This window comes from Idiotropiscis lumnitzeri, chromosome 12 (genome assembly GCF_059441095.1).
Source record: "Idiotropiscis lumnitzeri isolate Australia: NSW breed Sydney's pygmy pipehorse chromosome 12, RoL_Ilum_1.0, whole genome shotgun sequence".
In the NCBI taxonomy this organism is placed as follows: domain Eukaryota; kingdom Metazoa; phylum Chordata; class Actinopteri; order Syngnathiformes; family Syngnathidae; genus Idiotropiscis; species Idiotropiscis lumnitzeri.
The window spans coordinates 18,569,645-18,595,174 of NC_142402.1; the positions used below are offsets into that span (position 1 = coordinate 18,569,645).

Below are 25,530 nucleotides of genomic sequence, written 5' to 3' on the forward strand. Positions count from 1 at the left end.
GGCAGCCCCGTGGCTGCATTGTGTAAAGTCACACGTGATTGGTCGGATCAAATGTAAGCTCGCTTGTGATTGGCTGATCATATCCTGTTGACCGAAGGTGGACTCCCAGGGAGTTGGGAACGCTCGAAGCAAGAGGGGGCGAAAAAAAATTCAACCACAGAAATTACACCATGCGCCTCCTCAGTGTGGGACGCCGATTAGACTCCAAATAATTGACATTATGTCAACATCTACACACACCGAAGCCCTTTTGCTATGGTTTCATTGGGCTTCCCCGCTTTTATCGACTTGTACCGTCGCCGCCAGGATTGACGCCCCGCAACTACTCAGGTAACTTTGTCTCAACTCCAGCCGTTAGCATGACTGCTAACAAGCTAGCCGCTTGTCATAGTTCGATTTCATTGTCATCTTTTAAAACTTTAACCCACGGCACAAGGCAAGAAGACATCCAGGTACTTCGGGAGGGTAATTACCGTGGGTATTATAGTGTAAATAAGTGAACAAAAGGCTGCTTTCATCAGAATAGTTCGCGTGAGAACAACCCGGGACACTCCGTGCGTCGAAATGGAACAATAAAATCGCCGTCTTTTTAAAATCGCAAAACCAGATGCGACTATTATGGCGACGCGACGTGTAATAACACATACGTGATCGCTAATAACATTCGTTTTCGAGTCTTGGCATTCTTTTTGTTGGACGCATTTCTCCCATGGCTCACTTGTTGCTGCTTTTTGATGATGCGGCGTCGGCCGTCCACGTTGCTGCGCTTCATCGGACAACAAAACCCGGACCGTGTGTCCGTGTGATTTGTTGGACATGTTTCCAAATCTCCACTAAATGGCGAAGTTTAACCCAACCAACCGAAGTCGGATCAGGAAGCTCTTCCTTAATTTTGATCATTTTCCCCAGCATCTCCTCGCTTATTAAAGCAACTCAAGCCATAAAGTGGTTGAAAGCAGTTGGTCATGCTGACAGAGCATGGACCACCATAGTGTGAACACTTTTGATAAGTTAGTTTTTCAGAATACTTAAGCATAAAACATTTTTTCTCCTCTCTCTTCCAGATGGATTAAGTAATCCAGCGAGGATAAAGGCATAAATTGCATTCCACCAGAAGGTACCTTTGTTGATGTGGCTGTTCACTGGCAAGAGGATTTAAAGTCAAGGTGAATGATGGCGTCACATTGGGCTCATTCTTGTGAGGATAATATTGAGCGACAACAAGCGAGATCATCGTACTGTGAGGTAAGCAACAGCGTATCAATTATGTTTTTAGAGTGTGTGCTTGGATGTTTTTTGTTTGCTGCTTTTTTTTTTTTTTTTTTGAGGGGTGGGGGCGCTGGCTGAATCAGGGTTTCTAGAGCTATCCCTCTGTTGAGTCCGGTATGGGGGTGGCGTTACGAGAGGCTTGACACTTTGGCCCAGCTGTTTGTGCTTGTAACAACTCTTGTTGGATTGTGTTCACCAGGTTTTCCATTATTTCAGTTTGACGTTTATGTCTCTTACGTGTTTTTTAGGAACCAGGGTCATGTGGATGCGGGCACAAAAAAAAAAAAGCTAAATCTGTGTTGTGAATCAAATCAGGATATAAAAGTAAAAGAAATAATACATGAAATAATTGTTTGTTATAATGTTATGAGCATTTGTGGATAGATTGGTCTGATCCAATGACATGATCTGAAATTGCGGAATATCGTTTTTCCCTTTGGCCACTGGTCACAGTTCTGAAAGCACGACAGATTCTTCCAAAAAACAAAATGCAACTTAATAATGTCCAGAAAGCTTGTGATTGGAGAAAGAAATTCATGTCCACAAGATGACTCTCAGTCAGATACGAAAAATGAAGCCGGATCAGCAACACAAACTACAAGAGGAAATAGTATCCCAAAACAGCTTGCTTGCTGAGCGGCAGCGTGTAAGCGTTCAAAGAGCAACAGGTTAGAAAATGTGACTCATTTAAACGACGTCCAAAGAAATGTCAATGAGCGTGCATTATTTTGTGACGAGCCAACGTGTGGCGTAGTGTTTTGGGCTTGACGCGGGAATAGCAGCTGCATGGACTCATCATGACATATTTAATTCAGACACACGCTTCTCAATAGTGATGTTATGTACTGTAAATGCTTCCCTCACTGCGGAATCAATGCATAGGTATCGGATAAGACATCAGGTGAAGTAACACTCTTGCGATCATGCAAACTTTTCTAGTCAAAACAAAACTAAGAAGAATGAATACATGATTTGCTTATATTTATCATCGAGTGCCAACTTCATATCCTCTTAAGCGCTTGTATGAGTCAAATTGAGGAAGTCTGGCCGATCACAACAAGCTTGAGCATGATCAGAGGTGTGATGAAAGCGCAAAGCTTCAATTGTGGAAGTCCCGCCAAGCAGTTCATGTATTAATGCTGCCAAGGAAACCCCCCCCGGAGTCCGCGTTGTGTTACTGATTTTGCCATTTAACGACGCTCATCGATAGCCCGCATCTGTTTGGGATAGAATGTTTTTGACCATTTGGAGACACTAAAAATATATGTGCCGCTCTTAAATTTCATTGCCATATAAAGTTTATTAAAGAATTCACTGTAGATTATGTTAATCTCTTTACTTTATTTTTCTTAGAAAAAGCATTGATCTCATCTTTGGCTGTTTCAATTGGCTTTGTTTCGTTTCTCTTGCACAATTGAGTTCTTCCATTCAGCGCACAGTGATCTTTTTTTTTTCTTTTTTCTATCACAACTTGGAATCCTCTGGTCACACATTGAGTGAACAATCAATCTGCTTTTATCTGTCAAATGTCTGCGGTAACATTGTTCCGATTACTTGAGGCTCCGGTATGCCTGCTGTGGTGTTGGATGATCGATTCAGGTTTGTTGTTGTTTTCAGATGTTTGTGGTGTGTGTTTTCTTTTGCAATGATTCACAATTTCGCATCACCTGCACACTGGCTTGCTGTGCCCCTGCAGAGGAGCGAGGCAAATGAAAGGCGAGTGAAATAGATGATTGTTTTGGATAATGAAGCGTGATCCATATTTAGTGCTGCAGGGGGCTCTGGACAAACCGACCCCCCCCCCCCCTCACGGTCTTTGCCTCATTAAAGGTCTGTGTTTATCTCGTTTGGACCGGCTGCCTTTCACAGAAGCCTCTGCACAGGCATGGCATGGCTCAGTGATGGCAATCGGAAGGGAAAATTGAGCCACAATTGGATAGAAGTCAGTTACTTCCTGTTGCCTTACGGTAGTGTCTGAGATGTCTCAGGAGGTGGGTGGGGTGGTTGTAGGGGGGGGGGGACACGGTATAGGTTATGTGATTCCGCTGTTATGTGCTGTTTAAGTGCAATGAAAAAATCCACAGAAAAAAAATTATAACTGATTAATTACAGAAAAATAAATCATGAATAAAATAACTTACTTTTTTCATAGATTCGTCATAGTATTGTTTCCATTTTTTTTGTTACCCCCAAAAAATAATCGTGATTTCTATCATTTTAATTATTACTAAAATATTCGTGATTAATATTTTTTTCAAGCAGCCTTAGAGTCAAATGCAAATCACTAGTCACAGATGATTAAAAAAAAGGTATTTTCTGGCGCCAACAAGGCTGAGTGAAGATACTCCTCAACCTTGTCCTGTACTACGAAAACGAAATCCCCGCTCCACCTCCTTGTGTTATTAGCCAAGGCTTTTCACAGCAAAGTGTTCACTTTGGATGGAGCGTGGTGTAGAATCTCGCAGCGCACAGACAACCAAGTTCCCTCACATTTTTAGGTCTGTGGACTTGGTCTCGTTTTCAGGTCTACGTCATGCAGTGCTGGTAGAATGTCATTTGGTGACATCACTTCGTTAGTTTTTAAACACACACAGGCAGACAGATAGGGTGTTGCAATATTTGTTATTAATATGTAGTAACCGGACTTCTCTTTTTAGTCTGTGTATAGCATCTCCACAGGGGATTTTACAAGTATTGATTGGATCTTTTTTTTAAAAGTGTAGCAGGTGACAAAGTTCACTAAAAGTCTCTAAAAAATAAGTAAACTGTTTATATTTAGGTGTCTGCATGTCCCTTTGAATGGGCTATTTGGCGTGAGTACAGAAGCACGGTGATGTGTCTCCAAATAGAATCACCAGCATGGCCGTTGTAATGTTGGAGTGTGTCAGCAAGTGTAAACAACATGGCTTTTATTGCAAAACTATTTGGGGCATCTGCGTTAGAGGAAACATATTCAACATTGATGTTTCCTAAATATACTATTCGAATTCAAGAAGTTTAACACCAGTCGGTGGAAATGAATATCACACTGGCTTCGGTGTGAAAGACACTCAGATTGTGGTGGGTGTCAACTATGATGTGACCTCTTTCTTGTTGCGTGTGTATCCATGCTTCCATTTGATGAAATTGTGTTGGGGAGGTTTGGGTGGGGTAAGCTTTGGAGAAAGTAGAGAAATGTCTGGCATTCATTGAGCTGGAATGTCACAACAGTATTAACCATATGCATGTGGCTACGATAACACTGGCCGGCATGTGCATGTCAGGAGGCCCCCACCCGCTCTGCCGTCCCCATCGAAAGATGAGAAGGGTCGGGGAATGACCACTTGCGCTTCCCCGCAAAGTAAGATCCTGGGAGTCGGTTGCCGGCATCTCAGGCATCCAAGCTGATCTGTTGTCATCCGACCAGAAGTGCCTCTCCAGCTGCGGATTAGAAGACAGAAAGGAAAAAAAAAAAAAAGAAAGAAAGATTCCAGAGCTCAAACGATCCGACTTCTACTGTAATCTTAAAACAAACCCAGTGAACATAGTCAAACAGTACAACCGGTCGTGCGAGTTTCATCAAAATCACTCAGGTGTCAGCTGCACTCGTAGTAAGTTTCCCAGCCAGTCAGGCACAGCAGTACAGGAAGGCCCGGTGCTGTTTCTCAACTCTCAGTGGCCTATGCTCTCATAAAAAAAGCTACCCTGGCCACTTTGGAGATACAAAACATGCCATTGCGTCAGCTGCTGTGTAGGGATGGGCATTTGATTGCATTTCCTTGATCCACTATGTTCGAAAAGCATATACAATATTACAATATGAATATTTCAACAAAACAGACCTTACAAACAGTCGCAAGGTCTGCTGTCGTGTTGCTCTTTTTTGGACGACAAACTAGTTAAGCCTGAGAGATTTTGTGCGCGTCATCTGGTGACACTCACAGCCATTCCTCAGCTCTTTTAAAGGTGCCGTGAGTAAACGTTTTCCCCGTGTTTGTTTTTTGGAAACTCTGCCGCACACACTCACTTCCCGGCTGCAGCAGCTGTGTCAATGAGAACCGGTCCTGTTCACAGACTTGAGTGCGTTTGTCTGATCAATCAATGACAACATCAAAACCTCACGCAACCGTCGGTGGGAAATTTTCCCGTGATTCAGTTCTGTTATCAGCCGGCATCGATGCAAACTCATCAAATTCCTCACACAGCGGGGAAGGTCTACGTTTCAAGGGGAGAGTAGAGCTGCTATGAGATACAATGGGTGAGTTTTTTTTTTTTTAACTACGTAAAAACAGGGTGTTTCCTGAAGCTATAGTTCCGCGGAATTTGATATGGAGCTGTGTGGCAGTGTTACTGCACACTTGATACCACCAAGGTGTGAGGTTATAAATAGTCTGTAAACACAGGGATGGGTGTCAGAAGCGTTAAAAAGTTGACATTCTTCACTCTACAGCTGTGAAAATTGGATATTTTGGTTTTTATTGGATTTAGTAATGGGTTAAGGTGTCTAATATTTGGCGTCACGGTGGAAGACTGGTTAACACGTGCATCTCATGGTGCAGGGTCCAATTCCCTTCTCCGACCTTCCTGCGTTTTCTCTGGGTACTCCGGTTTCCTCCCACATTCCAAAGACATTCACGGTGGGTTAACTGAACACTCTAAATTGGCCCTAGGTGTAGTTGTGAGAATTCGTCTTTGTGTGTCCAGCGATTGGCTTGGCAACTGTCCGGGGTGTATCCTGCCTTCTGCCCGAAGATGGCTGGGATAGGCTCCTGCAACTCTTGTGGGGAAAGATGGATGTCTAATTGTGTTGATTAATCAAAAAAGAATTTATTTTTCATTCACCTCTCATTTAAACATTTTCTGTAGTCATGACAGCATCTTGACGTTTACTACTACAGACTGAAAGAGTACAGGCTGTTGGGACTTGGGTCCAAAGTCCGTTGTTTATAAAACTGACGATGAACCACCGACCAATGGAAATGGTTTTCCACTTTGACATGTTTGGCTTAATCATAAAAATAGTGACTACGTGTGTGGAAAAACACATTGAGAACATACCTATTAAAAAAAGAAGTATGGTGAGTAAATAACACGCAAAAAAAAAAATTATTACCTGAGAGAAATATTGCCCCGGAAAGAAGAATGTCGTATGAAAGTTAATCTGGGGCCACATGATCAATTCAAAATGTTTCATCTCTTACCTTCCTCTTTTTTTGTTTCTATAGAATGACTCTTCCGAGTGGAGAGGCTTGGACCCAAGAGAAGAGGAGTCGTTCTCATGGCCGCGTCCCAAAACTGTGCTTTTACGTCGCACTTCCCACGGATTTGGCTTCACCCTGCGCCACTTCATCGTCTACCCGCCGGAGTCGTCCATGCACTACTTCTTGGTAAATGCCTGCCTGTCATTTTCATGAGATTACAGTTGACGCCGGCATTCTTGCGTTTTGCCCCCCAATACATTTGAATGGGTGACAATTATATTCGTGTTTTTGCTGTTGGCGGGCCGGCACAACGCTTATCGAATATCGGGGGATGGCTAATTGCTGATTTACTAATGTTATTTCTTTTTTCTTGACAGGGGGAAGATGTTGGACGCAGAGGTAAGCAAAAAAACAAATACAGGTGTTCCCCACTCGAGTCAGAGCGGTGCCGCTGACGTTTCATGACTCTTAATCCTGGCGCTTTTCGCTTCCTTGTATGCAACGAACAATGGATCAAATCACAGTCCATGCCATTATTATTGGGCGAAAATGCTCTGCTTTACATTTTTTTAATGAGCTGTCTTGAAGTTACAGTCGGCGATTCTCAGATTTTTTTTTTTCCCCCTCAAATTTGTTTTTTATTTTCACTTGATTTCACATTTATTGAAATGATATTCAGTATGCTTGCCTGCATTGTCCCAAAGATCATAAAAACATGTCCCTGGAATTTGCCCAGGTGGGTGTCAGTGATTCCAGTTTATTACATGGAAAGGAATGCAAGCCCTGCTGGAATTCGGCATTGCACATGTTAGGGAAGTGAAATCTGATACAAAGTCATCTTTCAACACAATTCATCTGCTGACGACACTTTCCTCTGTGTTGTCATGAGTCAGAATTGAGTCTGCTGTCTATGAATTTGACCTTAAAATCGCCTCCAACTCACCGAATGACAGCACGTTTAACAGTTGTTATACCGACTTTAGAACAACTGAAGTAGAAACGAATTATGGCCGTACAAATTCCCAAATGTTGCATTTCCTGTCAAATGCGATTCGTGTCCACAAACATTGCACAAAAGCACGAAGGAGAATGCTCCGCTTGCGTGCTCCGTTGGACGCCGCCATCAATTATCTTATTGTATTAGAGTCTGCGGCTTCTCAAGACAAAGCTCCTCTGTTACAGAGCCCGCTTCAAGTTTGGCTGCAGTTAGAATCCAATGTTCCCTGCCCAAGTCCCATGTCCACATGCAACTACATGGTTCTGTTCAGTGTTACTTAAACTTCCCAGTGGTCATATGCAGGTTTTTAATCCTTTTTTTTTCCCACATTACGAGATCAGTTCAATGATGCGATTCCAAAGAGGCACTAATAATTTTCGGTTCTCAATCTTTTTAGTAGCGTACATCCTCACTCAGTCAAGTTACATTCATCAAGTACATCGTTTGCGACATGCCAAAGCACATGAATTTAGTCAACGCTTGCTCTCTGTGAGCTGAGTGTTTTTATTGGCCACTGGTGTTAAGCAGAATGAAGTTAAGCGTAGTGCACAGCTCACAGAGGCCCTCATTAACCTACTGGCCTCGTTCTGGCTGAATGATGAATGTTAATGTAAAAAGATGGACCGTGGCTTTTAAATCACAAGGCTCTTGTCCTCAAAAGCGATGAAATGCCCCACTTCTCCACTAGAGGGAGCCTGGCTGATTCCAATGCAGTGCATTACATAATGTGGGTCCTCTTCATGAGCCAGTGCATGAGTAAGATTCTGGGGAAGAGAAGAAAGGACACATGTATGTCGGTAGACATTTCTGTCACCATTTCCAGAAATTTTAATACGCGTTATTTTCCTGCATAAGGAGCATTTTGCACTTTCTAAGAAAACTGACGTCCCTCTTCTCGTTCTGGCTCCCATTCCGCTCACTCTAGTTAGTGTTGCATGGCGTGCTGACTCACTACCAGAATGTTAACGACGGGCAACTCTTTGACTGTGGACACCGGAGAGTGAAAGGAAAGAGTGGGAGTCGTGCAGCTGAGCCCACTGTCACTCCACCTACTCCTATTCGCTTTCACTCACACTCATCGTTCTTCTGCAACCCCTCCACCCCCTCCCCACCAAACCCGCCTTTTCTGTGCAGCTGCTAGGAAACAGCGACTGGCCGAGCAAACTGGTTTTCCTTGAGTTAGCAGCTTTTATCCAACTTGCTAAACCTCCCACACAATTTCCCTCTATTGCGATGCCCCCCCCCAACCTCACCTCCCCAACAACTCTTGTATGATTTCGATCCAAACCTGACGTGTGAAATGTCGGCCAAGCACTGGTCAGAGTACTTTATTGCTCTCCCATCCAACTAGTCTCACTTCTTGTTTACAGTAAATGCCTGCTGTTGACAACCGAATATTCAAGTTCCTGTTTCTGTTAAAGCCTTACTGACTATGGAAAAAACACTAGTTGAATATAACAATTCCACTTTTACGTTGTCACATTTGCTAGGGAGACAGCGGAACAGGCTAGAGCCGATGGACACCATTTTTGTCAAGCAAGTCAAGGAGGGCGGTCCTGCTCATGGAGCTGGTCTCTGTACAGGTACAAATTATAGTCTCGTCTATACAGTGCAACCTCATCTCACAAACGAAACACATCATTTTGGAAGAATAAAAAATAGAATAAAAGCAATACATGGCGGCATGCGCTCAGAGCTGCCAGCAAAAACTCAGCAGACGCCGCACGTTTCACTTTCTTTGGGGGGCGTGCGTACTGAAGGCTAATTCCCTGCAAAAATACCTGATGCAGGTATTTATTTATTTTCGAAAGGTTATGTTGAAGCTGTAAGGAAAAGTACAACAGGCATAGTTGGTGAATTAAAAAGTGATATTTATTTTCAAAAATGTTTCATAAAACATGCAGAACGTGATTGTGTTTTAAGGTGGATTTTAGTAGTCAGAAACTGCTGATTTCTAAACAACTGGCCTTTTAGGTGATCGCATTGTGAAGGTGAATGGAGCGAGTATCATCGGGAAAGCATACTGTGAGGTTATTTCTTTGATCCAAGACAGGTGAGTGCCAATAATCATTTCATAATTAATGATGGTTCGCTTTAGCTTTGGTTTCATATTTGAATTGCTTTGGCTTTCTGTTCCTCACAGCGGCGACTTTCTGGAACTTTGCGTGATGCCAAAAGATGAGGACATACTCCAGCTGGTATGCATCTCCTTTTTGCGTTACCACAAGTGCAATTTGTTCTGTTTTCAGAATAAAAACGACCCTCTTGCTTACATCTCGTCCCAGAGAGCTGCTCTAGTTTTGGTCTGGGAGCGGAATACTAAAATGCAGACATCCCATCCCGTCCCATCAGAGAGCTCTATCTAGGCCTCCTAATCAGGACAGAACAGCTTTTCTGTTCCTCCTAGATGTCATGTTGAAATGAACAAAATCCATTATTTCCAATGCACATGACGCACATTTGTTTCGTCATTAATATCCAAACCAATAAAGCGTTACGGTTTTCCATAGGAGGGCAATCCGATTTCTTTCCTGAAGATTGCATATGATCGAACCTGTTCCACATTCAAGGCAAACAATGATCAGGTCTTCCTGCACTATGGAACTGTGTGTGTAGTTCATCTGTGGTGACATTCCACCGTGAGTCATGGCCGGAGAACGGAGAGAGCAACGTTGATGTGTGGGCTCATATACATGCGGCAATTGTTGTGTTCATTGCTACCTAGTCACCTTCATGTTGTTGTTGCTGCTGAGACGCAAGTTACTTGCTTGATTTGTTGGGCGCAGTTTTTACGCACTCCACCAAAACTGTTAATTGCGCGGGGATAAAAATCAGCACGGTAAGCTTGTGTTGGCAAATCTGTGCATGATGCAGACCGCTGCCACCGTATGCACTCTGCACATTAAGAGCAAAGTGAAGGCACACTCAGCGCTTAAGTGCTACAGTATTTGCGGATGCTAAGGAATGGCTTCTGACAATATGTCTGACAGCCTGTTTATGTAATGAAACCCAATCGCTGTTAACCTGAAATCTCCCCTGTGTACTCTCTAAGGCCGTGCCATAGCTTTATTGATAATGCAATAAATCATCACAAGGGTTAGTGTTTCAATTTGTGGTTTAAAGCCATGGTTGTGGTTTAAAATGAGGGTTTCAAGACAGTGGATTGAAATTGAGGTTTCAAGGCAGGTTTTGGCTTTCAAGCCTGGGTAAATGTTCCAACAAGCTAGTTAGTAGTGATGGGGAAAATGAAGCTTCAAATTTGCTTCCTGAACCAGTCGTTACATTTTTTACTCCTCTTGATGGCTCTGTTGGTTAAAATAAAGGGGTTTAAGACATGACAAGTCAGAGTACTTTCAGAACAATGTTCAACAGAGAGAGCCATCTAGAGTAGTCAAAAACTGGTTCATGAAGCAAATGTGAAGCTTCATTTTCCCATCACTCCTTGTTAGTTCTCAGTTCAGATTATGTTTTTAAATTAAATTCTACCGTGGGGGAGGTTCAAATTAGGCTTACACGTTCAAGTTCGGGTTTTAAGGTAAAGTCAGACAGATGTCGACTAATTAGCAGCCATTGTTTTGTGCTAACAAATACTAGCTTACGTTTGTTGAACACTTGAATGCAACATTTGCTGATTGCTGACTGCTGTGTGGAAGTGTGTGGTCTCAATCATTACATATGTCCCTCAAGCAATGATCTTCGAGTCATTTTATCATTGCTTTTAACTACTCCAGTCCTCCCCCGTGTAAGCCCCTCCCCATGGCCTTCCTCTGTTTCCATAGTCCCCTCAATCTCATGTCTCTGTTGTCTTGTTGCCGCACACACTATTGTGCATCAGGCGGCCTGAAGCCTCATGAAAACTAACTCAGTGAAGGCAAAACGACTGGTGAAGTCTGACCAATAAAGGCAGCGGATATGCCACCCATACTAGCGGCGTGACATACTGTAGGAGGCAGCGCACAGACTGCTTGGAGACAGGCAGCAGTTGCTTAGCAAAGATACTGGGAGAGGCTTCATTCTGGGAGCAGAAAAGAGAGGGAGTTGTATGCCAGGGAAGAGGAAGAGAAAGAAAGGATGATAAGCGGAGTCGAGTGGATCAAATCAGCTGACTGACTAGTGTTTTGAACAGGTTGATGCTGGGTGGTGGGTGGGTGGGGGGGCGGAGGAGAGAGTAGGAAAGATTGGGAGGGGGGGGGCGCAACCATCAGAGCGGAATGTATAATCAGCAGCTGCTGCTTCTGTCATGTGAGCAGCAGCAGAAGAGGGAGGGCAAGGGAGACGTAGACTGGAGGCACCTCATTCAGTTAGCGTAATAATGTGGCCGAGTATGGATACAACCGCGGAGGCTTAGCAGCAACATGCGAGGCAAACTCGCGCTCCCGCCGCCTCGCCCAGAACGGACTGTCACAGGCAGGTCGTAACGTGGCAACGCTACGCTTGGCGTACGCTTCTTCTCTCGCCCTGTGTCTTGCTGTCGCTCGAGAGTATTTTTAGAGCATGAGAAATTTATTTATTTCTTTATTTTAGATGTTTGATGTTCTTCCCTTTTAGTCTGATCATTTCCTGACTGCATGTTTGTCTCACTCTGCCGGTATTCTTCTCTTCTCTTCTGTCTTCTACTCTGCTCTCGTTTTCACACCACGCTCAAACGGCAGCCTTTTTTTCTGGAGACAACTAATCCGGTAAGAAAACTGCTGACTAGTTAGCAATTTGACATTCTCATGTGCTGCATGCATTTTGCACATTACGGCATGCACTGTCAATGTCATGGTTACGGGCAGTGTGCAGCTTTCCGCGACCGCTGTTGATCGTCCGCTGGGCAGTTCCACGCTGGTGATTCAGATGCACTCTAGAAATGGCCGTTTGACTGCGTTACCTGTTAGATTCCGACCACTCGCTGGCTTCTTAGTGAAACCTTTCCGAGTCTTCATTCTACTTGTCACACATCATTATTGCGATAAAGGCCACCGACCTCTGAACTCTCTTGCATGTTTACGCTTTCTCACGAAGGGCGGGGGCAGAGCCCAACACATTGATTGTTGCCCACACAGCATTATGTAAGTTTTTTTTTTTTAAACACCAGCCGGATCAAAGTCCCCATACCGATACATCGCTTTGCTTGTTGCTCTCACAGTATATTAAGAACAAATAGGTTAGTAATCCATTGTTTAAAAAGTGAAAATGTCTCTGCCTTTTGTAATCAAACAATTCCTTAATAAACAGCCCACAAATTATTGCTGTCCATGTTCATAAAGGCCTTCGAGCGTAACCGGGCTAAATATAGCTCTCACAATGAGGGAGGGAACCTCCTGTATGTCTGAGGCATCTGTCAGTGTGACGCGGGTAAATGCACACACGAGTTATGTCAATTATCTTTCCACATATTTGGATGTCTTGAATTTTTTTAAGTAAAACGTGAGCCCGGAGAAATCCTTGTGCAGCACATTGCTGGTATTTTATTTTTCTGCAAAAATTGTTAGCATGTGAATGCAAAATAAGGAGCAGATGAAGAAGACTGACGATCTTGAACTGCCAATGCCTCCACTCACTCACACTGCAACATGTTCCACCCACATACACACGCGCGCTTATGCTACACTCGACTGCTTTAAGCATCTCGTGGCTCGCTGTTGATTATCACACACACCTTCTTGTCTATTTTAACACAAGTTTATTGCTCTGTCTCTAGGCCTACTCCCAGGATGCCTACCTCCGTGGCCGCAGCAGCTACAGTGGAAATGCCTGTCACATTCCTGAGCCGCCTTCTGTATGCTACCCCAGAGTAGACTGTAAGTCCACGGGCATGGCCCAGGCGACCGACTCGCTGGGTCCGGGCACCAGGGGCTCAGCAGCGCCTTCTGACCATGGGTACCGCAAGGAGATCACTGTGCCCCCATCGCTTCCTCCTAAATCGTTTCCAAAAAGTCAGATGGCGGTGTGCATGCGCAACGACAGCGTGAGGACAATGGTGGTTCCACCCGACCATATGGGGCGCATGGGACCAGCGCATCGGATGGATTACATGGACCCTGCATTTGTCCGGGCGAGGCCTGCGTCATTAGCCCAGTATCCTCACCCTCGAAAAGCAGACGTCTATCCTGGCGGGCCAGGAGTAGCTCCATACAGAGGCCCCGCACACCACTACCCAGCCCCGCAACCAAATATTGATTGGCGAACTTACCAAACGTATAGGGACTACATTGACAACAACGGAATCCATTCTCATGCGAGTCGAACCATCCAGGAGAGGCTCGACAGTCTGCGATCTTCCAATCAAAACACTTTTGAAACTTCACATCACATTCCCCAGATGGGCTGGGGCCCGAAGGGGATACGCAGGAGGAGTACTTCCCATGAACGCTCTTACCACGGACCTCCCCCCCACTTCCAAATTGCCCCGCGCAGTGTCTCCCAGGACCGCATGATCAGTTCGGAGAGGATAAGCCGCGCTAGGAACTGGCCACCAAGGAGCGTGTCTCAAGATGGCTTTATGCAGAAAGTACGCTCGCACTCCATAGACTATGTTGAGCCAACTGAGATGGCTCAGCCCAATGAGAGGACAGGATATCGAAGGGCAGACCCTGGTACGAGGCCGAGTAGACAGTCTATGCCGAGACAGGCCATGCTGTCCCGGCCTTCTTTTGGATACAGCAATGGCCAGAGGGGGCCACACAATCCTTCCATGTATACTAAAGGACCAGATTCTCTGCAGACCCAGTCCCCTCCCATACTTTCAGACAGACGGACACATTTTGGAATGAGAACAAGTGGCGACCCAAAGGCTTTTGTCAAAGCTAACCACGTTGGCCACACTAACCACCATGGCCGCAACAGGGCGAGAGCTGAAAGCGTGCAGCCCGTTGAGGCCAAGAGGGACGTGGCCTCGGTTGGGAAAAGGTCCGCTTCGTGCTCTGCTCCAAAACAGATGCCTCAGCGGCCTGGCATCCTCAAACAGAGCCACGAAGAGTCTCAAATCCAGGTGGCCGAACGTAGCCTCTCGGAGTCCGAGGTCGTCCTGAGGCCTAAGCCGCCCGCTGGAAAGCACCCCAGCCCTCTGCGTCACCCCTCTTACATTTTGGCCGTGAATGATGACGACGGCGCAGATTCCACCGCAGACGTGGCGGCGTGCTGGCTTCCTAATGACGCGCGTCGAGAGATGCATATACGTCGCCTCGGGGAGCGCCACACCTCCTGCTCCAGCAACCTCGATGAGTCGTTGGATTCTATTCCATTCATTGGTAAGAAGACAGTAAATGAGTTTTGTGCTCGTTGTTGCCACGGCAACAGTTGTAGTAACTTGAGTCAGACCCACAACGCTTGTCATCGGAAGTGTTTCAGCATAGATGAATGTTGTTTGTTGAGCAAACCGCATAGTTGTTTAATTGCTTATTTCATTTTGAGTTTGTGTATATTTCATCCTGCCAACATGCTCAGAAATAATTATCATCCTAGAACGTTGACATGAATCAGTACGGGTGGCATTTAAAGCGTGTTGGCGGCACGGCCACACTGGAAAATTCAATATTCATGTCTAGCTTGCTCTCATGCTGTACAGTGTTTGCGTTTTCATTGCAACACCAAAAGATCGGGTATACTGCACACTGAGAATACTTTATATCAGTCTTTTGTTTCTGTAGTTTTGCACTTGAGATTGGCCAGCCATGGTTCTGCCTTGCTGTGCTCCATGCATTGTTGATTTGTGGCGTTGGCATGACGGGCCAGGTGCACACAAAGCAAGCTGTGACATTTCTAAACAGACCAGGACTACCATTCTGGGACTGGTGCCATGGCCCAGGAAAACAGTGTCTCGATTGAGCAGGCCACAGGGGCACCGTCGCTGGTCTGTTTCTGAGGCTCCCCAGTCGCATCGATAAGCTTTTGTGCCCATCACCCACATCATTTTGCAAAGCTTGAGTGGTACCTTTTTGGAACGTGCTGCCTATTTTGTGTGTGCTGAACTACGAAGGTGGGTTCGGATGATGACTAAGATTTAAAATCTGCCCGTCACAATAACGCAATGCAGTTGGAATCGCGCACACTGGAGTTGTGTTGAGTGAGTGAGATTTACAATTAGGACTTGTGTTAGATTGACCCCTGAGAGACCCCACATTGACGACGACGATGATGATGTTCCTTCTAGTTTGCCCTGTTTCAAAGTTTGGTCCAGGCTAGATCTGGGACAGTGGCTTTAAATTTAACTCCAAATGTATCCGCAGGGAGAAACTTTATAATCTGAGCTGTGTCAGATCTGTGGCAGAGGAGGTGGCGTATACTTGTGACTACTAAATTTTTTTTCGGCTTGTGCTCATGCATCAAAATTGTTGTTTTCTTTTAACTGCCAAAGGTGAGTCTAGTTTAGCTTTGATTTGAGATGATATGCAAGTTGCTGGTAACAATAAAAAGCCACCTTTTTGACATTGAATTTTATTTTTTGGAGTTATTGATTAAATGCAATGCATTTTACTAACTGCAGACATTTATTTTGAATAGCCGTCTGTATTAGTACCGCTTCAGTCTTTCATACAAATTGTAAACTTTAAAAACCACTTGTACAATTTGTGACTTTGTTTCTTGATTTCATGCTCACATGCTGACATTTATACGAGCACTTACGGATGAAGCGGTCACAATGTCGTGGCCTGACATCATCATAAGATCATCACTTAGTAGTGTTACCGTCATTTTGCAGCCAGTGTATCACGTTAAGCTGCAATAATGTCGAAGGTTGCGCGAGGGGTTCGTACGCTTGGTCCGAGAGGGGGAGGGGGACCGGGCTGCGTTCTCAACCTTGTTCATGAACGCAACTAAATAAATCACTAGCGCTCTTATTTATTTTTTTTCCACGCTCACTTAATGTTTTTTTTTTTTTCTGTTCAACAGACGAGCCCGTCAGCCCCAGTGTTGACAGGAATGCTGCTCCCATTCCACCCTCCGCTGTCATATCTGTCCCACCATCCATAGCGACAGGTCCTCCTAGTCCTGACTCATCATGTCCTCCCATTCGCCGACAGCTGTCACATGATCAAGGTAGGTTGGATCATAGTCGTGTCAGAACAGTCTTACCTAGCTATCATTTTTTTTCTGCTAAGAATGTTGTTCATAAGTACATTTACTCTCATAAGTTTGATTTGCAAGTGACTGATCTTTCATATGCTCTGCTCCAGAGTCCCTGAGAAGCGCTTTGCTGGACTCCGAATCTGCCAGCCAAACTGAGCGGTCTAAATCCTACGATGAAGGTCTGGACAATTACCAAGAAGAGGGGAGAGGGTAGGTTCAAACCGATATCCAATTGATGTTCTTGTCTTGTTTTTTAAATATTACGTGATTTTATCACAAAGTCATTGTTGTCCTTTCCGGTCCTTTACCTGTTTTTTGTTTTTTTTTGGCGTCTTTTTTTTTCTCAGGCGATCTTCGAGTAGACATATGCCGAGTCTGAGAGGCCTGAAAAAGGTGAATTCACTTTTGCCATCCCAGATTACTTAAATTTTATGATGTGTAATGATCTCATGGGAATAGTGCATGAGGTGTTTTGTTATCGTGGACTTACTTTTGATTCACTTCCATGTCTTTCTGACAGGCGTTGGACGGCCATAAATCTTCTGGCGACTCTGGATCTCGAAGGGATTCCTCCGCAGATGTCTTTTCTGATTCTTCGAAGGAAGGGTTGCTCAACTTTAGACAACTTTGTACGGATAAAAACAAGGTATAACGGGGTAGTCGTGTTTTTTTGGCAAAATAGAGGAAAAAAATGCTGCGTATGCCGTGATTGCTGAACACGTGTGCCGTGTCTCTTCTCTGTAGCGCGTTAGTGGAGGAATGAAGTCCTGGAAGCAGATGTATGCAGTGCTGCAAGGTCACACACTGACCCTCTTCAGGGATCGGAAAGATGCGCTCTCGCACGTGACCACGCTGCCCGACGAGGAGCCGCTGCGGCTCAGCATCAAGGCCTGCCTGATTGACATCTCCTATAGCGACACGCGGCGCAAGAATGTGCTGCGTCTGACCACCTCCGATAGCGAGTACTTGTTCCAAGCCGAAGGGAGGGAAGAAATGTTGACTTGGATTAAAGTCATTCAGGAAAACAGTAATCCAGATGAAGAGGTGTGTGCGTGTTGCTAAATCAAATTAGTAAACCAAAATCTAAACCTAATTAGTCGAATTTTGTTGTTACCGTATTCCCTAATCAAAAGGTCAAAAAGTGTATTTTTTTACGTCTTTTTAGAATGCTGCCGTCACAAGTCAGGATTTGATCAGTCGAAAGATCAAAGAATATAACATGATGAGGTATGCAGGCTCCAATAATTACGACGACCCTCCCGAACATTCCCAATGCTCAATCTCCACTTTTTGCATTCTTTACTTCTCAGCGCACCCAGCAGTAAGTCTGAACCGTCCCCTAAAACCCCCCGTCAATCCTTGAGCATCAAACAAGCCTTTTTGGGAGGCAAGACAGACAGCAAGAGCCACAGCCCTCATTCGCCCAAATCCGAAGAGCGAAGGGCACTGAGAGGTGTCGCAAAATCCGCAATTTGCGCATGTTGCCGCGTCACTTTCTGGAGGACATTGTAACTTACACAACTGTCTTGTGATTCAGATGAGGCCAGTCCACCGAGGGACAGAGGCGCATGGAAAATAGGCATCCCGGGGATCATGAGAAAGCCGTTCGAAAAGAAGACGCCAGCTGGCGTCGCCTTTGGAGTGCGGCTGGATGACTGTCCACCCGCCCAAAGCAATAGGGTGAATCTCTGCTTCATTTTTTTTGCTCCCCTTTTCGTTTTCTTTGCTGAATTGATCTGATTTGATGCTCACGGCGATGTTGTGCTTTCTAGTTTGTTCCTCTGATCGTGGAGGTGTGCTGCAATGTGGTGGAGGACCGAGGCTTGGAGTACACGGGCATCTACAGAGTTCCTGGAAACAACGCCGCCATCTCCAACATGCAGGAGGAACTCAACACCAAAGGCATTGCTGACATCGACGTCCAAGAAGATGTGAGTTGGCCGCGCCTTCATTTTCCGAGTTCGTCCTCAAGTCCCACTTTTGCCTAACGGACTGGGAAATCGTTCACGTCTCCACAGAAATGGAGGGATCTCAACGTGATCAGTAGCTTACTCAAGTCGTTTTTCCGAAAACTACCAGAACCGCTGTTTACAAATGGTGAGACTCTCAAAGTGCAGTCACAAAGTCATTCCCAAAAAAGTTATTCTGTGGGAATTTTTCTGTTTAAAACTGAATGAGTTGGAAAACTTTTCTGGGTTGTGCTCAACAGAAATGTATGCTGACTTTATTGAAGCCAACAGAACAGAGGACTCTGTTGACAGACTTAAGGAGCTAAAGAAGCTGGTAAGGAATCTTGGCAGCAATCGGCACTGCACTTTTGTCACATGCGATTGTTCTGAGGAGCACTTGGAACGCTGCAACTCTCCCCCCCCTCCCCTCCCCCTCAGATCCACAAGCTGCCTGATCACCACTATGAAACGCTCAAATTTCTTTGTGCTCACCTCAAGAGGGTCTCTGACAACTGTGAGAAAAACAAGGTGCAGTGTGACATCACAAACGCAGATTCTTCACATCCGCTTTCCCCTCAGAACGAAATCTCATTTGATTTCTGTTTAGATGGAACCTCGAAACCTGGCGATTGTGTTTGGCCCGACGCTGGTGCGAACCTCCGAGGACAACATGACAAACATGGTCAATCACATGCCCGACCAGTGCAAGATAGTGGAGAACCTAATCCAACAATACGATTGGTTCTTCACCAAAGACTGCGACGAAGATCCCGTCGTACGTTTACTTGCCGTTTGTTCGCAGCGTCGTCCACGTGTTTTGGGCCTCATATTTATTTATTTTTTTCCTTCTTCCTTGCTGCAGACCACCACCGAGCAGGAGAGCACGGTGCAGTCTCAGCCCGTGCCCAACATCGACCACCTGCTGTCCAACATCGGCCGGACGACAGCGTCGCCGGGCGAAGTTTCAGGTAAACCGCAGAGAAGTCTTCCGTAGCGTCGTGCTGCCGCACATCAACACCGCAAATATTTGTCCCATGCCAGCAAAGTTTGATTCCATTGAAGCACACATACACACTTTGTAGATGTACTAAATAGTAACTTCATGCCTGATATATATATTTTTTTTCATGCTTTGGGCTGAGACCGTTTTATAATTTGTGGTTTAGGCATTGGGGATAATGCAAGCCTTTTTTAAAAAAAAATTTTTTTAAATTGATTTCATTTATTTATGGAATCTGTCTTGGTTTCATTGTTACAGCTCAAATTGTCCAAGTTGTTATTTTTGTTCATTTCTTTGCTTTCCCTTTCACCCGAGCCATTTTTTCCTCTCCCTGTGCTTTACTTGTGTTGAGACGACGACTCCTTTTCTTTCAGTTCTTTTCTTCCCCTTCCTCCTCGTCTCACATGTTCTCTTTACCCGAACGAAAATCAAACTTAACATCAAACGAATGGAAGTTTTTTCTTTTTTCTGTGTGTAGTGTGTTGTTTCTCTCCCTTATCCCTTGTCCAGCACTCACACATGACCCCATCTTGACACAGGCCAAGTGGGCGGCGTCTATCACTCGATGATGTCACTGATGGACTCTGTTTTGTCAGTGGTGGACAGCTGGGACTGTAGGAAGAAGGACGAGTGTTGTGCCCAGTGTAGCTGCCTAGTCTGCAGACACCCGCAGCTCTTTTAAATTGGGGGCGAAAAGGAGGAAAAGAGATGAAAAAAGAAAGAAAGAGAAGTCGATGTTTGTCATTTTCCTTGTGGTGTGCACGTCTCACATTCGAAGCAATACCCTGCATCGAGGGGATACACAGCCGTGCCGCCGTGCGTTCTCTCAAAGCCCTTTTGCTGTCTCTCGTTGTCTCTAAAGCTGATCGCAAGGACAAGTAGCATGGTATGGTCAACTTCAGGTTCTCTGCGGTCATGTGGCATATAATCTGTCGTGATGTCTGGGGAGGGGCGGGGCCATCGTGGTGGGACTGAGCTGGATACTTCCAGGCACACATGCAATTCCCGACAAACGAACAAACAGTAAATTGAATTGACTGCATTTGTGGAGGGGACTCTAAGCAGGAGGCCGTTTTTATTTGGTTTTGCTTATGGCGTGGTCTGTCTTGGTTATATTTCATCATCTTTTGCTTTTGTATTTTACCATTAAATCAGCAATAGGCTGACACGTGCTCATCCTTTGATTCGCACCACCTCAACACTTGTCTCCGTCTGAACTGTAAATAGAGCATCGATTCCACCCCAAGAACATTTTCAGGGGCGCACGAAGCCGTTTGAGGAACTTGACTCAAGTTACAACCAGGCACTGACATCTATACTTGCATGTGATAGACTTACCTCTTTGATGAAGTACTGAAGTACAAAAGAGACGAAGGTCCCAAGCAAATGACAGACAATGTCATGTAACAATATATAATGAGGAGAAAGGTCCTGGAAGATAAGTGAATAAGAAAGCAAACAAAAGACGGGATATTGGTTGAAAAAAAAAAAGTTAGGTCAATTTAAAATTTCAACTTAGATAGATCAAATTTTAAATTGGCAAATCCGGTTTAATATTTAAATTTTTGCTGTTGTTGAAAATCGTCTCTCCCGACTTTCACAACAAAGAAATAAGAGTTTATTAAAGATTTATGTGCAAACAGCTCAGCAAATCGCTGTGACGCTAACAACTTACTTGCTTTGTTGCGCTAACTAAAATTCAATAATTTATATTTTAAAGTTGTTCCAACTTAAATGAGGGTTGTTTTTTTTTTTTCAGTGTTGTGATGTGTTTTATTTGAAAGGCCTTATCTGACATTTTACGCCAGCGACACACACTCACTGATCTGTGCAGCTCAGGCCCCTCGCAAGTGTCTTGAGTCAGTGCGAGCGCATCACGCCCTCCCCTCTGTGACGCCTTTTGAGTTGTGGGGGGGCGGGTCGGTGGCGGGCGACACGTGATGCTCCGTGACTGACGTTTGTGTCCGTGATGTGCCATCGCTGCCTCCATCGTTACCCGAGCATGAGCCGCTTGTGTCCGTCTTTGGTTGAACAGCCGGCAGGGGGAATTTCTCTCGCCCCACTTTCTCTTCTCTCGCTCTGCGCTCATCCGTCATTTCAGGCTTAGTTTTCTGCCGCCTCGTCTCCTTTGTGTCCGCAAACGCTTACTTCTTGTGGTTACTTGTCCTTGTCAAGTCTTGCTTCCATCCAGCTGCTCTCCTTAAAGCTCATGTCTGTCAGTGATGATATCTGCAAGCCATCCGTCTGCTCCTCTTTTGCCCTCCCCGTCCTTCTCTGTATCTAATTGACTTGCTTACACAAAGACACTGGTGGCAGACTACTAATGATTCTCTCCTTGTTGATACAGATTCAGCATGTAGTGACTCCTCCAAATCAAAGGTGATGTTCTCGTTTTGTTTACTTTCTCGCAAGTTGTGAATTCCCGCCCCCGGCTCCATCGCGTGACAGTGTGGTTGGTTGTCTTTTTCCGCAGAGCCTCTGGGCGTCCGGGAAGGATCAGTGTAGCAAAGAGATGCTGCGCTCCTCCTTCTTCGTCAGCCGCAAGCGCAAGAAGCCCAAAGACAAAGCGCAGCCCAGCAGCTCGGACGACGACCTGGACGCGTTCCCCAGGAAGGAGATCCAGAGAGAGAGCCAGCAGCAGCCGACCTGGTCTCCAGAGAGTCGCACTGAGGAGGAGGAGGAGGAGGAGGAGGAGGAGGGCGTCACCAGCGAGAAGGAGCAGCTGAGGATCAGCTCTGAGGAACAGCTCGACAAAACCGTCGGGACCGAAGCACCTGCCGAAATCAAGCCCGACTCACAACGCGCCGGCTCCCCGTACGCGTCGCCTTCCCGTTCCCCGAGTTTGAACTGCCACGCGGCAGCATCTGACCCGCCCTCCAACTTTGAGGACACGGTGTCTGACCTCGGCACAATGAACAGCACCAGCTCCCGGGCCTCCGCACCAAGAGCCAGGCGCTACAAGACGGCGGCACCGGGACAGGACGCGGGTGCCAGCGGGCTGGGAGCGGAAGTGTGCTCCATCACCTCCGACTACTCCACCACATCGTCCATGACCTTCATGACCGGCGGCGAGCTCAACACGCTGGGCGCGGAAGTGCGCTCTGTGGCCGAGAGCCGGGGAGGGGACGACGACGCCGACGACGAGCGCAGCGAGCTCTTTAGCGACGGCAGGCCCGCGGAGACGGATAGCGAGAGCGACATTTCCGTCTTCGCCGTGGCCAGAGAAACGGCGTCGGCGGTCGAGCGGCGAGAACCGCGAGAGGCCCCGCGACCGCTGGCTTCCCACAGGCTCATCGATTGTGACACGCTGTCCAGGAAGAAAGCCGCCCGACAGAAGACCGACAGCGAGTCGTCGCTGGACGGCTCTCGCAGCGACAAAGATTCAAACAGACTGTCACAGCTTTCAGGCAAAGGCCGCTCCACCGGTAGCCTCAGCTCGTCGTCCCGCGGCGAGCTGGATAAAGCGGAGCCGGCGTGGAAACTGAAGATCACAGATCGGCTCAAAGTGCGTCTACGCGTGTCGGTGGACGACATGTTCGGCGTGGGCAGCCAGCGGAACGCCGAGGGCCGCAGTAAGAAGAAGAACATCCGACGCAGACACACCATGGGCGGCCAGCGGGACTTCGCCGAGCTGTCGGTCCTGGGTGACTGGCCGCAGCAGGCCCTCTGCTCGGGCTCGCGCTCCGAACTGTCGGCCGTGGACCGCCTGAGACCCAAATGCAGCTCTCAGGACTTCTCCATCGGCGACTGGATCGCCCGCGAACGCCATCGCACCAGCAACCCCGAGGTGAGCCTGGACCTGGCCGAGCAGCAGGGGCCGGTGTGCGGCGGCGGCAACCCTCGCAGCCTCACGGCGTCTGCGTCCTCGGAACTCTCACACCGCGCCGCCGAGTCTTTGAATGGCGACGTGCCGCAGGCCAAGAGCCTGAGTTTGTCGGCCACGGCGCATCCACACAAACTGGCGAGTTCCCAGGTGGTACATTCGCGCTTCTATCAGTACCTGTGAGTAGTGATGGGAAATTGAAACTTCAGATTTGCATCATGAACCAGTTGCTGTATTCTTTTCAACCTCTAGGTGGCACTCTGCAGCGCTATCTCGATGACTCAAGCAACTAGTTCATGACGCAAATTTGAAGCTTCATTTTCCTATCAGTACCTGTGAGTCTGCGTGTGTGTGAAAGAGGAATTTTGTAGTGGAAGTCTTTGTAATGTTGTTGAATGTTGTCCACATATTGTCATGTGAAGTATGCGTGAGGCAACAGCTGTGGACCTTACTCGTGTTTAAGGCATGGAGCAAACACGGTTCATACATCTATTTTTTTAATGTGGGGACGGAGCAGGCCCACCCTCGACCGAGGAGGCCCATCGTGACACGTGGAATGGACATTTCGGCAAATGGATACAAGGATTCGATTTTCAGAAAGAATAGGAAAGGTATAGATTTCTAGTTTTTGCAGATGAGCTATTTTTGTGCAAAGAAAAGTGACAGAATATGTGAACCCGTAACCAAATGAAGAATGTACAGCCGTAACGCAGACTAAAAGCTTTAGCCGCTTGTGTTGATGCTAAAATGTACATATCTGCTCCGTGCGTACTTGAATCGGAATCCGGGGTGGTACGACATGCGCAAGGAGTGCCGACGAGGCTTTTCCAAAGGTACAATGCTGACTAGAACACTTACCGTACGCACATGATAAATAATACACTTCTTCGTGGTTCTGACGAGCAGTGATCAAAATGGATTGAAACAAAGAAAAAGAAAAGTCGGGAGCGGAAAATGGGTGATGAAATTGCAAGAAAAAGAAAAAAAAATCTTCACAATAGGAAGTGCCTGACAATGATGTTTCGGGTGCCATATTGTCTTGTTCTACAGTACAAAACTGTGAATGACAAATGAATTTTTTTTGTTTTTGTTTTGGACTGTCGTTCTCCAGGGTTCTCTCTAAGAATAATGCCGAGCTTCCATTCCTGAGGCATTCCGCGCTGGTCTTAACACATTTTCTACTTTGTTTCCTCTGTTAGTTTGTTGTTTTGTTTTTTCCATTTTATTTTTAACAACTTGAATTTTGAATATTCACTGTAAAATAAGTAACTTAAATGTACATACAGACACCGTGTTTTAGCTGCTTTACTTGACATTTCCATTGCAGGATTCATTGAGTACAGTTATTGCGAGATGAGGCTGATCGGTGACGTGCGGTCAGCTTCATGGCTGCTGAGGAGCCAAACAGAGTTTTGTATTTGCGATAAAAAAAAAACACTCAACACAAAATAATCTTTACAGCATAATCTTTGCTCATCTAAAACAGGCAAGATCGTGGCCCTCGAGGACTGCATTTGGACATCCCTGCTATCAAACCAGTTTATTGGCCATTTGCCGTATCTACTTTGTAAATTAACGCATCGTGCACATTCTCTAGTTTTTCATCATTAATTTGAAAAAGCAAATGAATATAAAACACAGCCCAGAAAGGTAAAATTGTCAAGAATTGTAGCCCCCTGACCGCACGTCCCTGATTGGTAACGCCCGTGCATGTATGTGTGTGGACATTTTTGGTACGCCGTGCAAAGGAATGCAAAACTCGATGTGGACCATAATAAACGCTGCCTTCCTCTTGATCGGAAGACGAATGCACAGACTCCGGAAACACTGGAAATAAATTGTGTCAATGGCAGTGATGTATGTGTCTGTTCATTTTATTTAGGAATGTTTATTATTGTGTTGCCCCCGATCATCCACCGCAAAAGTGGGGTTTCCAAGTAGGGTTAGGGTTTTCAAATTAGGGTTAAAGGTAAGAAGAAGGGTTTGAAATGCCGTGAGTGCATCTTTTGGAGTGGCCAAACCACGAGAATGGACCAATTTCGTTCTGGCAAATAGAGGGAATTTGAAGCCATTTTTTTACATTTAATTATTGGTAATTTTATTAATTAATTGCACTTATTAATTTAATTGAATTTTTAATTAAACATTTGATTAATAATGACAATTAAACACTTCATGGTGTATTTATTTAGCTTTGGCACTTTCATTCAGGATTTGAGCTAGGTTTGGGCTCGGGTTAGGGTTTGGGCTAACGTTAG

The 25,530-nt window shown here is 45.8% G+C and overlaps 1 protein-coding gene across 5 annotated transcripts; it reads left to right on the plus strand.

Annotated features, from left to right (window-relative positions):
* The first annotated feature begins 157 nt into the window (after positions 1-157).
* arhgap21b (Rho GTPase activating protein 21b) lies at positions 158-25,124 on the plus strand. Of its 5 annotated transcripts, XM_088311066.1 has the most exons (25): positions 158-330; positions 1,065-1,245; positions 6,474-6,635; positions 6,827-6,848; positions 8,937-9,029; positions 9,421-9,499; positions 9,590-9,644; positions 12,099-12,125; positions 13,133-14,681; positions 16,324-16,470; positions 16,608-16,710; positions 16,848-16,893; positions 17,021-17,146; positions 17,245-17,544; positions 17,666-17,727; positions 17,811-17,953; positions 18,038-18,180; positions 18,273-18,431; positions 18,519-18,597; positions 18,710-18,783; positions 18,888-18,977; positions 19,057-19,224; positions 19,312-19,417; positions 21,797-21,828; positions 21,923-25,124. In XM_088311066.1, exons 2-25 carry the CDS (start codon positions 1,171-1,173, stop codon positions 23,453-23,455), a joined length of 5,373 nt encoding a protein of 1,790 aa, XP_088167192.1. In that variant the 5' UTR covers positions 158-330; positions 1,065-1,170; the 3' UTR covers positions 23,456-25,124. The 5 variants fall into 5 exon arrangements, with proteins under 5 accessions (XP_088167192.1, XP_088167186.1, XP_088167187.1 ...); XM_088311060.1 differs by lacking the exon at positions 12,099-12,125; XM_088311061.1 differs by lacking the exons at positions 158-330; positions 1,065-1,245; positions 6,474-6,635; ... (2 more) ...; positions 9,421-9,499; positions 9,590-9,644 and adding an exon at positions 11,658-11,885.
* Positions 25,125-25,530: the final 406 nt, after the last annotated feature.

Excerpts from the sequence above, each read along its gene's own strand:
- arhgap21b (XM_088311066.1), top strand. The coding sequence starts at position 1,171 with ATGATGGCGTCACATTGGGCTCATTCTTGTGAGGATAATATTGAGCGA. Across the intron at positions 16,711-16,847 it reads TACCAAGAAGAGGGGAGAGG|GCGATCTTCGAGTAGACATA; the intron begins GTAGGTTCAAAC and ends TTTTTTTCTCAG. Across the intron at positions 18,432-18,518 it reads ACATCGACGTCCAAGAAGAT|AAATGGAGGGATCTCAACGT; the intron begins GTGAGTTGGCCG and ends ACGTCTCCACAG.